Raw genomic sequence first — 14,331 nt, 5'->3', positions numbered from 1 at the left:
ATCTTAATTGTGCTGCTCTATAATAATTCTTAAAGTTTGGTAACTGTAAGCCCCCTTGTTTGTACCATTCTATTAATTTATCTAGCGCTATCCTTGGTTACCAGAAGGAAGCAATTTTGAATATGTGATTACAGACACAATGATAATTAAAAGATTTATAACAAACATGTACATCAAACTGCAAATTAAAGAGAACGAGAAAACAAGCTGTAAACCCAAACAAAAATGGGAACAAGATCTAAACATAAAGATAAAGAATGAAACATGGGAAAAGCTATGCTCCAGAACTATGAGAAATACAATAAACACGAGGTTACGCATGATACAATATAATTGGTTACACAGGCTATACACCATGCCCCAAAAGTTAAATAAATGGGACCCAACAGTATCAGACAGATGTTTTCGCTGAAAGAAGGAAATGGGAACAGCAATACATGCAATTTGGGCATGTGAGAAAGTGGAAAAGTTTTGGGAAGATCTAAACCAGGTATTAAATAAAATCACAAAAAGCAACATACCAAAAAATCCAGAGATCTTTCTTCTAAGTAATATATGAAGTCAAGAACTTGGACTCGATTTGGTTGGAGCACAAAAAATATTTATTATGATAGACATAGCTGTAGCAAAAAAATGTATTATGTCAACCTGAAAATTAAAAGATAGCCTGAAAATACAGCAATGGTACATAGAAATGAATAAATGTATTCCATTGAAAAAAAAATAACATATAATTTAAGAAATAACTTCACAGTATTCGAACAAATTTGGGAACCGTACATGGAACACAACAGAGAAGTCTTACCGCGGACCTCCACCCCCTAAAATGGCAGAAGGAGAAGAAGACGAAATGAACTGACCCAGTATGTAAAAGTAGAAGACACAAATTTCTTGTTAATTTTCATTCTGTAATGACATGGTTTAATGGGTTTAATGTATCATATAGGTTGAATGTTGAGTTGGTGGGGAGGGGGGTGAAGGAGGGAGGGGGGAAAAAGGGGAGAAAATGACACTGTGTATATTCAAGAGGGAAATGTTTGTGTGTATTTTGGTTAGTATGGTTCATAGTGTGAAAAATTTAAAAAAAATGTAAAAATGCGAGTGAACTGAAGAGTGTCAGATATCTGCACCAATGATACATAAGAATATGTTTTGAATCAGCCCACAAAAACACTGTATTATCTTTTGTTATGTTTCTGCTTGTTTTATGAAGTGAACATTATTCTGTTTTCATCTGGATTACCTGAGGCAATGGCTTTGATGGTTGGCAGTGAAGACCTCCGACAAACACAAAATTGGGCAGAAGTGGACGAGGAAATTCAAAATCCCAATACGTCCGAATCAGCCAAAGGTCCGCCTTGCCCATGACCTCACAGAGAGTTGTTGGTTCACCTGATGTAAACAGAGATGGACAGACAGAAGGTTTGATTAATTTTGCATTATTCTTGGGTATCCAATTATTAGTGCCATTATCTGCAGTAAATTTAATGTTTCACCAATTTCTTCTTAGCTCAGGGTCTAAATGCTGAATGCCATGACATGAAACCGCAATGACAACAGTCAATCAATTCACTGACTGTGGCCAAGTTCCAAAAATCTAGTCCTGCCCATCAGTGCCCCTCCCCCTGCCCCTCCCCCCCACCTCCCCTGCTTTGCATGGATCTCTGTTGCCAACGTTTCACTGAATGTTACAGTGACATCAGCTTTATTGACCAAAGACTTCCATGTTGAAGCAACTTCGCATGTAAAGATATTCACTTATATTTATTTTCATTGTGTGATTCTGAACCACTGAACACCAAGCACTTTCTTTTCCATTTGTCCAAAACCCCAGTTTAATTTACAACCCACAGAAATTCTTCTCTCAGTTTACTTGTCCCAGCCTCTCCAAATATATCAATTCCTCCCTTGCTGATGTATTGTCAAATCCCTTAAATGACCTCCATGAAATTATTCCATATGTTTCATCTCATGAGATTCCCAGAAACTGCAGTCCAGTCCCAATGATGGATTTGTAGAGTTACAGCATGGTAACAGGTCCTTCCGGCCTGCAAACCCATTTAACCAATTAACCCTAGAGGCCTTTAGGACTGTAACTATGTCTCACACAAATTTATCATTACTTTTCTTTTTTTTTAACTCTCTGTTTTCTTAACAATACCCAATTATATTGGCTGTCTTCTGACTTTATCACCTGTTCTGCACTTCAAAAACAATTAATATTTGTAACTTTTTCTTTCTTCACAAGCTCTCAGTATTTTTTTCCATTTCCTGCAAAGATTAATTTTCTTTGTTTTGTCCATCTAAAAGGAAATGCCAATCAAAAGTTCTACCAGTCAGGTTTTGTCTCCACTGTCCTGAAGTTTGTCATTAACTGACAGTATATCAGTTTTCCCATCAGAGAGCTAATTTCGATCCTCAACACCCCATAACTTCTCAGCTTCTGTATCCACCTCTGATCTCTTACCTGAAGCCTATGCTCCTCCCCTCCCCTTCCTTCCTCCCTCATCTCACGTTGCTTGAAAAAGAGTGACACTTTAAATATTGGGAAATTTGGGGAAAGCGAGGGACAAAGCTGTGAGAGGGAAAGAGCCACAAGGTCCTAATGCACAGTAAAGACGATGGAATGTCGAACTTGGAGGTACCACCATTGGGGTGGAGGTAATAAATCAAGAAACAGAAATGCTGGACCTTCTGGTTTCTCTAGCAGATTGTCCTCTGATCCCTACTGTTCTCTTAGCACAGTTTATGATCCAACAACAGAGAAGCCGGAAGTGTCAATTAAACTGTGAAATAGAGACCAAAACCACAATGCCATGAGATAAAGAAGCAATATTGTAAAGTATCATTCTTTCAGCTTCATTCTGATCAGTGGGCACTTATTTAGCTTTGACTCAGATCTCAGATGCCCAGTCAAGTAAAACCAACAAGATTTCGACCATCTGGTTCAGTAAGATACAAACTAAAGTGCCAACTCTGGCTTTGACAGTGGGCAGAATACTAGTTGATGTGATGGTATTAAAAGATATCTTAAGACCTCATGTGTGAGATGGCATGTCAGCAGTAATCAATTCCTTGGCCCTCTGAGCCTGATTGGCACTTGCAGAGTTATGGCTAAGGGATGCATGGTTGACAGAAGAGGTGAGGCATTTACTGAAGAAGATGAAGAAAGCATACACAAGGTTTTGAAAGCAAAAGTCAGGAAGGGCTCATGAGTGATATGGTAGCCAGAAAGGATTTATAAAAATTAACTTAGGAGAGCTAGAAGAGGCCCCTGTATGAATGGAGAAACACAGGGAACCCTGTACTAACGGAAAAAAAAAACACAGGAGGCCCTGTACTAATTAAGAAACGGGGAATCAGCAATCCCTCAGTTGGACATCAGGCACGTGGAAATGGCAAGACCCTATAATAAAGGGTATAATTACGGAACCTCAAAAAAAGAAGAAGATTGAGAAGATCAACGTGAATTTATGTAATTAAAACCATCCTCATCCACTGGGGTTCTGTGAATGAGGAGGAAAAAATAGAGGAGGTGTCTGTGGATTTTTAGGATACTGATGATACTGATCCACAGGACATTGGTCAAGGGGTTAGAACACATTCAGTTGGAGTTAGATAATGATCTGTCTGAGAATAAACTGAAAATAAATGGGCTTTCCTGTGATGTCTGGAGTCCAGCAGGGAATAGGCACACTCTATGGTATAGAGGACCACTGTACACAATCTATGATTAGAACAAGATCTAAATAAGCTGCAAAGGTGGGCAAGGAATGGTAGATGGGATTTAGATCTGACAAGTGTGAGGTTAAATCAGTGCAGGACTTACATGGTGAATGGTAGGGCCCTGGATAGTGATGTACAAAAGAAACACACACACTCACATTGTGGGAGGTTAAGCTCTGACTTTATTGAGGCTGGAAAAGCTCCTTTTACACAGTTGGATTTCCCGCCATTTGGTTGATAGGCTGACATCAGCTGCATGAATAACAAAAAAGGGATTCCCACCCATGGGAACATGCTTGCATATGAATACCTTTCTTCCCTAGCCTGGTTTTGCTCTGTTAGCTGGGCAGCTTGGCCAGGATAATTTTAGGACTGCTGGTTTTGCACTGCCCCAGCTTCCAACCACATTGGGTCACTATGTTAGAGATCGCGTAAGTGAGTTATGCCGCTGTTTATTACTGCAAGTTGTGCTGGACTGATCGCCTCGGTTGTGGGCCACCACATGACCCCCCATCCAAAGAACTGGTGCTACAGTTCATAGTGTCCTTGGATGCAATCCCCAATGTCTTTGCCAGTCTGCCTCCACGGGTTGTGTTGGGTCCGTGTGTGCCAGCTTGAGTCTGTCTGCAGTGAAGACCTCTGGTTTTCCCCCAATGTCCAGTTCGAAGGTGGCGCCATTGTTCTGGATTACTCAGAATGGGCCTTCATAGGGCTTCTGTAGCAGTGGACAGTGTGACCCTCTGCACACAAACATGCACACAGTCTTTGAGGTATTTGGAGATGTTGAACTTGCCCTTGTCCGAAGGGTGGGGTTGGAGCCAGATTATCGACCTTTTCCCGCAGCCTGTCCAGGAAGGTGGTTGTATCCTCCTGTTCACCTCTGTCCGGTGGGACGAAATCCCCAGGGATCATGAGTGGAATTCCATAGATGAGCTCGGCAGAGGATGTGTGGATGTTTTCTTTTGGTGCTGTTCAAATGGCCAACAGTCCCCACAGCAGTTCTCCACCCAGTTGGGGCCATTGAGTCTTGTCATAAGTGTGGTCTTGACATGCCTGTGGAAGCGCTCCACCATCCCGTTGGACTGCGGGTAGTATGCTGTCGTGTGGTGTAGTTGAGCACCCCACAGGTTGGCAATGTCAGTCCACAGGCTGGAGGTGAATTGTGCACCCCTGTCAGAGGTTATATGGCATAGTAATCTAAACCTTGCTACCCAGAATGAGAGGAGTGCCTTGGCGCATGACCTAGTGGATGTGTCAGCCAGGGTAATTGCTTCTGGCCACCGGGTGAAATGGTCAACCACCCATGAACAGGTAGCGAAACCCTGTGAGACTGGTAAAGGCCCCATGTTGTCCACATGAACGTGGTCAGTCCTTCGTTCCGTTGGCTTGAAAGGCTTGGTGTGCTGCTGTACCTTGGCTGCTTGGCACTGCATGCACATTTTGGCCCACCCTCTCACTGTTTCCATAATCCATGCCATGCGTACTTGCTGGCCACCAACTGGACTATGATCCTGATTGATGGATGTGCCAGCCCGTGGATGTCACCTCCATGCCATTGGGACAATAGATCGAACTTGTCTGGTGGCCACATCACATAGGAGAGCTGACTGTGCTGACTGGGATGTCCTGAAGCTGCAGCCACGTGATGGCAGTCCTGTACTAAAGTATCTCGTCGCCCTGCTGCTGTGCCTTCGCCAGTGCCACGAATTCCAGTCCGTTGGCCAGAGAGTGGATGCTCTGTTTTGATAAGGCATCTGCAACCATGTTGAGTTTTCCTGAGATGTGCCCCACATCAGTTGTGTACACCAAGATGCAAGACAAGTATTTCTGTTGGTGGGCTGACCAGGGATCGGAGATATTAATCTGGGCAAATGTCAGTGTCTTGTGGTCCGTGAAAGCCCTTCCCTCCAGGAAGTACTGGAAGTGGCGGATGGCTATGTGCAATGCCAGTAGATCTCTGTCAAAAGCACTGTACTTTAGCTGAGATGTTTGCTGAAGAAAGCTAGCCAGCACTAACTTTCTTCTATCTGCTACTCAGAACTCCACCAATCACCGTTCCTGAGGCATTGACCATGAGGGCTGTAGGTGTGCCTGGCCTGGTGTGGGCCAGGAGTGCAGCATTAGTCAGGGCTTCCTTCACTTCCACGAATGCTTGTGTGGAGTCGTCATCCCAGGTCAAGCCCTTCACCTTGCTAGTCATCAGGATGAAATGTGGGCGGATGGTTCGAGCCGCTGCGAGGATGAACCTGTGATAAAAGTTGACCATCCACATGAACTCCTGCAGTCCTTTGGTCGTACTGGGCCTCAGGACGTGGCAGATAACCTCTACCTTGCTGGGTAGTAGCATAGCCCTATCTTTGGTAATCCTGTGGCCCAGAAAGTCAATTGTGCTTAGTTCGAACTGACATTTGGCCAGGTTGATAATAAGACCGAACTCACAAAGGCAATTGTAGAGGTTTCAGAGGCACTGAGGATGTTCCTGCCGGGTTCTGCTCACCACCAGGATTTCATCAAAGTCGACAAAGGTGCCGACCAGGACTCAGCTCACCATGTCCATCAGTTACTGGAGGTTCTGTGCCACAACCTTGAGCCCAAGTGGTATCCTCACGAATTCAAACAGCCCAAATGGAGTGATGATGGCTGTCTTGGGGAGGTTGTCAGGGTGCACCACGATTTGGTGGTAACCTTGCTCCAGGTCCATTTTAAAGATTGTCGTTCCATGCAGGTTTGCCGCAAAGTCCTGGATATGCAGCACAGGGTAACGATCTGAAGTGGTCGCTTTGTTGAGCTGGTGATAGTCGCCGCTCAGTCTCCAGCCCACAGATGCTTTTGGCACCATGTGCACGGGAGAAGCCCATGGACTATTCAATCGCTGAACCATGCCTAACTACTCAAGCTTGCAGAACTCCTCCTTGGCCAGTCAGAAGCATGGAGCAGTCGACCCTTGGTAAGGATGTGATGCCTGATGCAGTCTCGGAACATCTCCACCATGAACTGAGGGAAACGATTGCTGGGAACTCAGCTAGTACCTTGGAGAACTCATCATCTGAGCTGTGGATGGAGTCCAGGTGCAGTACCAGGAGTCCAGCGCCCCTCAGTGCAAAGGTCTGGAATGACTCCGTGTGTATGAGTCTCTTGCCCTTAAGGTCACTAGGAGTTTGTTGGCCTGCAGGAAGTCCACTCCGAGTAGCAGTTGTTCCACTACGGCCAGTGTGATCTCCCACCAGAAGAGACTGCCTCCGAACTGCAGCTCGGCCCTACGAGTGCCATAGGTCCGTATGCTGCTGTTGTTGGCAGCCTTCAAAATAGAGCTCGCTTTTTCCAGAAGATAATGGGGAGGATATGTGCCATGATAGTGTAACTAAAGTGACCAATGTACGATATGGAATGGTCAATTATAATTTTTTACATCAGTTATATTTGACTCAAGAGAAATAGAAAAAGTATGGGTTTAGTAATTTGGATTCTTGTTTCAGATGTGGAATACGTTCTGGAACTTTTTTACATGCAGTCTGTCTATTTTGGGAAGAAATTAGGTTGATTTTGGAAAAGTTATTTAAAATTAAATTACCATTAGATCCATCGATTTTTCTATTGTGATATATGTTTCTTTGAAAGGATTATGGTTAGATAAATTTCAAGTTGCTTTTGTACGTTTGGTGCTCTCTTTAGCACGGAAGTGTGTAGCTAGTACCCAGAGAGATAATGTGGAGGTTAATATTTCACGTTGGCATCATGAATTGAGAACTTGTATTACTATGGAAAAAAACTACATCTAATTTACGTGATAATTATCCATTTTTTGTTCAAATATGGTCTCCTTATTTGGAGTATATGAATCTAGACATACTTTGAAATATTTTTTATATTTACTGTATTGTATTTTATATTTGGCTCCCCTTAAGGGAGCTGGATGAAGGGGTGGGAGGGTTTGTGAGTTTTTTTTATATGTAAAAAAAAATATTTTTTTTTCTATTTTTCTTTATCATTGTCAGTTGATTGTTATCTTTAAATAAAGTTTTTTTTTAAATGGGGCTCACTTGCCTGTGTCTAGTGTCCAACCCTGTCAGGGGCATCACACTGATCTCTGCTTCTGTATCCACCAAAAAATGTCTTCCAGACAGGAGGTCTCATACATAAAGCAGGCTCCCTCAATGGCCAGCTGCTGTGGCCGTTAGCGACAGCTGGCCTTGTCGTTTCCCTGAAACTCGCAGGGCGACTGGCATTGGTGCCACAACTTTAGTCGTAGAAACACCATCTCTCCTTGGACTCGTCCCTGCCCCTTGCCTGCCGCTTCTTTCCAGGGCCTGCCTTGGTCTGGTTGTAAGACTTCATGACGAGTCCCACGGTAGCCGAGCACTTCTGTTTCAGCTTCCACAGAATATCTGCCCATGTTGTCACTTCCCAGGGGTCGCTGAAATCTGCGTCAGCCAGGAGCAGTTGGATGTCTTTGGGCAGCTGCTCCGAGAACGCCTACTCGAACATGATTCAGGACTCCCAGGAGGTCCAGCATCTCATTCATGTGTACTGACGGGGATCTGTCCCCTAGCCCATCCAGGTGGAGCAGCCATGCCCCTCTCTTTCGCCATGAGAGTGCGAAGGTCTCAGTCATAGCTCTTTGAAGGCAGTGTAAGTGCTTTCCAAAGGCAGCTTGTGGATGAGGATGCCACTCTGTCTGCAGTCTCTGGGTGCTGACCACATGGTAGCACTGTGTGGTCTCAGATGTGATACCCCGAATCTGGAACTGAACCTCAGCCTGGTCGAACCACACGCCAGGTCGAACTGACCAGAAGGTCGGGAACTGGAGGCCAACTGTGCTGATTGCTGGTTCATTATCCGTCGCTGGGTTTAGATTCTGTCTAAACCGTTGGGATCACCAATTGTAGTCGACTGCTACAAAGAAACACACAGTGTGGGAGGTTAAGCTCTGACTTTATTGAGGCTCGAAGTGCTCCTTTTATACAGTTGAATTTCCCACCATTTGGATGATAGGTTGACATCTGCTACATGAATAACAGAAATGGGATTCCCTCCTGTGGGAACATAATTGCATTTGAATACTCTTCTTCCCCAGCATGGCGTTGCTCTGTTAGGTGGGCATCCTGGCCAGCGCCATTTTAGGGCTGCTGGTCTTGTACTACGCCAGCTTCCAACCGCGCCAGTTTTCTGCGCTAGGGGACACGTTAGTGAGTTATGCCACTGTTTATTATCGCACATTATGCCAGCCTGATCTCTGCAGTTGCGGGCCGCCACAGACCAAGGGTTACACGTTCACAGTTTGCTGTAAAAATAGACAGGGATTGGCATGTTTTGTTGATGACACTTCCCAGCTTCTAATATTTCCCAAGCTCAAAAAATGTCACCTTCCAAGAAAAGTAAGCCTCGATATTCCGAATTATATCTTATTCATCCAAATAAATCAAACTTTGTAATTGCAGCTATAATTTTTCAATGATAAAAGCAAATAAACATTTTCATAGCTTCACCCTTCACTACGATGAATATTGTAAATGAGAAAGAGACTCAACTTCAAACAAATATAAACTAATTAAAATGATAATAAATGAGTAATATCGAATAATAATGGTGATGAATAATAATGATAAATTCAAAGAAAGGTTTCTCGAGTGAGCTTCCATGGTCATTCTGAGAATGAGAATGAGCTCCTTGTCCACTCGGACATTACGACATATGGTAAGTATGGTAACTCTGCCAAAACAATTAATCCTTAAAGGGATAGTCATCAAACAACCCTAAATCATAAACAGAAGGTTTTAACCTCTACATACTTGCTTTCACCAGGATGGGCACTGGCTACAGGAACAGGGACATCACGTAACAAGACATTGGTGAGGCCACTAGGACTGTGTGCAGTTATGGTTCCCTGTTGTAGGAAGGGTGGCAAAAGGAAGGGGTGCAGAGAGGTTTCATGATAACATTGACCAATGGCTGGAATACTGAAAGGCTGTGGAGGTGATGATCTTTGTCTCTTAAGCCACCTTATGAAAGTTGATTAAATCAGCAGCTGTGGATAAAAGGCGCCTTTTCCCAGGGTACAGGAATTAATCTAAACATAGAGGAAATAGATTTAAGGTGAGATGGAAAAGATTCTCACAGAGGATGGGGGCACATGGAACGAGGAGCCAGAGGAAGTGGCAGAGGTGGAGGCGGAGGTAATAACAATGTACCAAAGGCGCTCGGGTAGGAACATGGACAGGAAATGTTCAGAGGGAGATGGGCCAAATGGGACTAGCTTGAGACAACTTGGTCAACATAGACAATATGGGCCACAAGGCTTGTTTCAAATGGTGTACCAGTGTGTAAGTGAGATCAATGGAAATTGCACAAGAAATCAACAGAGCAGCTTTTAGAGCCACATTGCCAAGTCCTCTCCGACTTCTACATTTTTAAGCATAAACAATCAAAATCATTCAAATATGTATCATTCAAGCATTGCCTTGATATTCTGTTGTGATCCAAATGTTCAAATACAATGAGGTTCATGGGAAATTGAATCCAAAATTGACTTGCTAGTTGGAGATTCAGAATTGTTCTGATTGGACATCTGAGAACAGTAATGTTCCAAAGTGATCTTTTCTGGGTGTTTTGATGTTCAGACAACAGCACTGCACAGACACAGGCTCTTCGGCCCATCTCATTTGTGCCAAACTATTATTCTGCCCAATCCACAGCTGCACCTGGACCATATCCCTCTAGACCCCCTCCTACCTATGTACCTATCAAAATACTTCTTAAATATTAAAATGGAGCCTGCATTCACAACTTCATCTGGCAGCTTGTTGCATGCTGTCACCACTCTCTCAATGAAGAATTTCCCCCAAATATTCCTGTTAAACATTTCACCTTTCACCAACAACACACATCCTCTTGTTCCTGTATATTCATTATTTTTTATTCTTTCAGTTTCAAAATTATCCTCACATAAATCTCTTGCTTATTTACAACATTTTATGCACCTGTACAGTTGCCTTAAAAATGGAAAAGGCTAATATGATTAGTTTCTCAACACGGGCCCTGTCTGAGGGGATATGGTGAAGAGGAGGCATAAAAATAATATTAATTCCACTATTGATTTAGCATATTACAACGTGCTCATTTGCAATTTTGTGCTTTGTTCAAGCAATTTAACACTAGCAAACCTTACCTAAAATTTCACTGTAATAGGAGTCCCAGTGACGCCACATCTGTTTCATTATCCAATCGTACATGAGCGTGTAAAGAACATTTTGAATTCTCTCAGTAAAGGACATGTCATTGGAAAGCTCTGACAGAGTGGCCGGTACATAGGAACGAGGAGATGGCATCTGTCCACAGAGTCTCTCTGCTGTGAAGGCCGGGGAGAATCGCAGAGTGAAGATGAAAGGCACCCCCAGCTTTAGTGCCAGGAGGTCCCCACATGGATTTACAGGGTCGATCAGCACCACTTCAAACTTGTCATCTCGCAGCTTCTGCATCAGTGTCCTGTTCTTGAGTAGCCCATCACACATCTGTTTGCCAAGTGCTCTGGTCTTCTCTATGAACGTGTTGAACCTTCTGTACGTTGTCCAATGGGATAATTGTGGTCTCTCATAGATCCAGAATTCCAGAATGGCCTCCAGAATATCATTATACATCTTGGAGGTAAATGGTACTTGAAATACTTCAAACTTTATCGGTGAGGGTTCAGAGAAGTCGACGTAAGATGCTGCTGAATCAACAGCCACCGTGACGTTGTGGCCCCTCTCCATCAGAAGGTGAATAATGGATTTTAAATTAATCCAGTGGCTTCCTATAGCAGGCCAGATCAGCACCTTCCCTGCACTGACACCGTGCAGGGAGAGGAAGGCCACAAGTAGACATCTCAGCTGCATGGCTCTCACCAGCACCAGCCCAGAGCTGCATTTATACTCTGACCTCCATAATCTCACAAGATATAAACTCCCCATATTGTGACTCTGTTTGGGGGACAAAGTTCATTTTGGCTTGAAAGTGAAAGGGAACAGAAAAATCCCGGACCAGAATACAAAATGTTGGAATTTGTTCAGGTTCAATGTTAATATCTAATTGGGGAAGAGGTATTCTAGTGTTGGGATGAGTGTCTGTGGGCTGAGCCCTAGTCAAACATTGGTCCCAATATTACTCCACCAACATGCATAAGCATGAATATCACTTATTCCTGACAATTATTCTGCTTGATAATCCATCAGATGTGAAGTAACAATGTTTAAATTCAGCGGAATGCACCATTGTGAACAAATGTAATGTTTTCCCAGGAGAATGCAACCTCGAGATTCACCTGCAGACTTCACCAGCTGGTGTCTCAGAGGGGAGTGTTTTGCACAGAGAGTAGTGGGTGACTGGAATGCATTGCTGGAGTGGTAGAGGCAGGTACACTAGGGACATTCAAAAGAATCTTAGATAGCCACATGGATGTAAGACAATTAGAGGGCTATGAATGCGAGTTAGGAAATGGTTGTGATCTCAGGATTGCTACCCATACCACATACTAGAGAGGTTAGAAAAAGGAGAATAATATAACTTAACATGTGGCTAAAGACATGGTGCAGGACGGAGGGCTTCAAGTTTCTGGATCATTGGGCTCTCTTCCAGAGAAGGTAGGACCTATTCCAATGGGATGGTTTGCATCTGAACTGGAAGGGGACTAATATCCTTGAGAGAAGGTTTGCTAGTGCTGCGCAGGGGTGGGCGGGAAGGGGGTGTTTAAACTAGATTTAAGGGGGAGGGGAACAAGAGTGCCAGAACAAATAGAGGAGTGGAGGAGGGAAATTATTATATGAAAATTGCATGCACTATTCGAAGTCAGAGGGTTGAACGTGGTGGAAATATTCTCAGGTGAATCTATTTCAATGCAGGAAGTATTGTAGAAAAGGCAGATGAGCTTTGAGTATGGATTGGCATGTGGAACTATGATATTGTGGCCATTAGTGAAACTTGGTTGCAGGAGGGGCAGGACTGGCAGCTCAATGTTCTAGGCTTCTATTGCTTGAGATACAATAGAACCGGGGTGGGTGAGGGGGGTGAAGAATGAAAGGGGGAGAACTGGGGTTGCTCATCAGGGAAAATGCCACAGCTGTATTCAGGCAAGAGAGACCGGGGGCTCATCTACTGAGGCTATATGGGTTGAGCTAAGGAACACATGGTGTTGTAGTATATACTACCCAATAGTCAGCAAGAATTTGAGAAGAAAGTCTTTAGTAGACAGCTGCAAGAAATGTAAGGTTGTAATAGTAGGAGACTTTGACTTTTCACATATTGACTGGGACTCTCATACTGTATGGCTGGATGGCTTGGAGTTTGTCAAATGATTTCAGGTAAATTTTCCAAATCAATATATAGAGGTACCAATATTTGTCTATTCATAACCACTTTTGCTTTTGACTGATCAGCACTGTTCTTATCTAATTTACAAAAGTATTTGGAATTACAAAAGTATTAAATGTTTTAAACAAAAAAATCCCATTCCAATCTATCAAATGCTTCCTCTGCTTCTAATGCAACCACTATCACTGTTATCTTTCTATTTATCAAACTTTAAAATTTAGCTCTATTATCTGCCACTCTTCTATTTTTAATACAACCAGTTTCATCAATATTTATTAATTTTGGTAAAATATTGACTAATTGATTAGTTAATATTTTTGATAACATTTTATAATTTGTATTCAATAATGATATAGGTTTATATGAAGAAGGTTATAAATAATCCTTTCCTTTCTTTGGAATAACTTTTATTGGTGCTGTTTTAAAAGATTCTGGTAGACCATGTACCTCTCTCATTTGGCCTAATGCCCCCGTTAATACAGGTATTAATAACTCCTTAGACCCTTTACAAAATTCTGGTGGAAAACCATCTCACCTGGCACTTTATAATTCTGTAATGGGACTCATAAACTTCTATTTCAGAAAAAAGTATTTGACAAACCTAATTTTTCATCTTCGTCTAACACAGGGAATTTAACTTGTCTCAAATACTCTTTGATTTTATTATCATCTTTTGAAGATTCTGATTGATAAAGTTTGACATAAAATTCCTTGAAATTATCATTTATTTCCTGCATTTTATAAGTAATCTGACCAGTAGTTTTTTTTTAGTAGCAGTTATTGTTCTAGAAACTTGTTCTGCCTTTAATTGCCATGCTAATGCTTTATGAGCCCTTTCACTTAATTCATATTTTTGTCACGATTTCATAGTATCCCTCTCCACTCTATAAGTTTGTATTGTATTAAATCTTAATTGTTTTGATTCTAACAATAATATTTTCTTCTCATTTTTTGCACTTGTATTTCCTTATCCAATTTCATTATTTATTTTTCTAACTGACCCACCTCTTTCACATATTCTTTCCTTACATTTGAAGTATAACTTATTATTTGACCTCTTAAATATTCTTTCATAGAATCCAATATCATAAACTTACACATTACTGAATCATTATTAGTTTCTAGAAAAAAATTATCTGTTGTCTCATTGTTACGGAGTCCAGAGGACCCCAAAACCCAGCAGCAATAGATATGCACTACAACACAGGATTACTTAAACAAAATTAGATTTTAATTATACTTGAACAAGAAAACAGAATTGAA

At 42.3% G+C, this 14,331-nt stretch overlaps 1 protein-coding gene across 1 annotated transcript in view; it reads right to left on the bottom strand.

Moving 5' to 3' along the window:
* LOC138738996 (UDP-glucuronosyltransferase 2A1-like) overlaps window positions 1-11,641 on the bottom strand; it is a 42,454-nt gene extending 30,813 nt beyond the window's left edge. The window contains exons 1-2 of the mRNA XM_069890316.1: window positions 10,892-11,641; window positions 1,244-1,392 (exon numbers count right to left, since the gene is read on the bottom strand). Coding sequence (XP_069746417.1) covers window positions 1,244-1,392; window positions 10,892-11,597 — 855 coding nt within the window. The 5' untranslated portion in view covers window positions 11,598-11,641. The remainder of the gene's footprint in view (window positions 1-1,243; window positions 1,393-10,891) is intronic.
* Window positions 11,642-14,331: the final 2,690 nt, after the last annotated feature.

Source organism: Narcine bancroftii, chromosome 1, assembly GCF_036971445.1.
Source record: "Narcine bancroftii isolate sNarBan1 chromosome 1, sNarBan1.hap1, whole genome shotgun sequence".
NCBI lineage: Eukaryota > Metazoa > Chordata > Chondrichthyes > Torpediniformes > Narcinidae > Narcine > Narcine bancroftii.
Note: the sequence above shows the minus strand (reverse complement) of the source record. Positions and strands in the feature narration are given on the sequence as shown.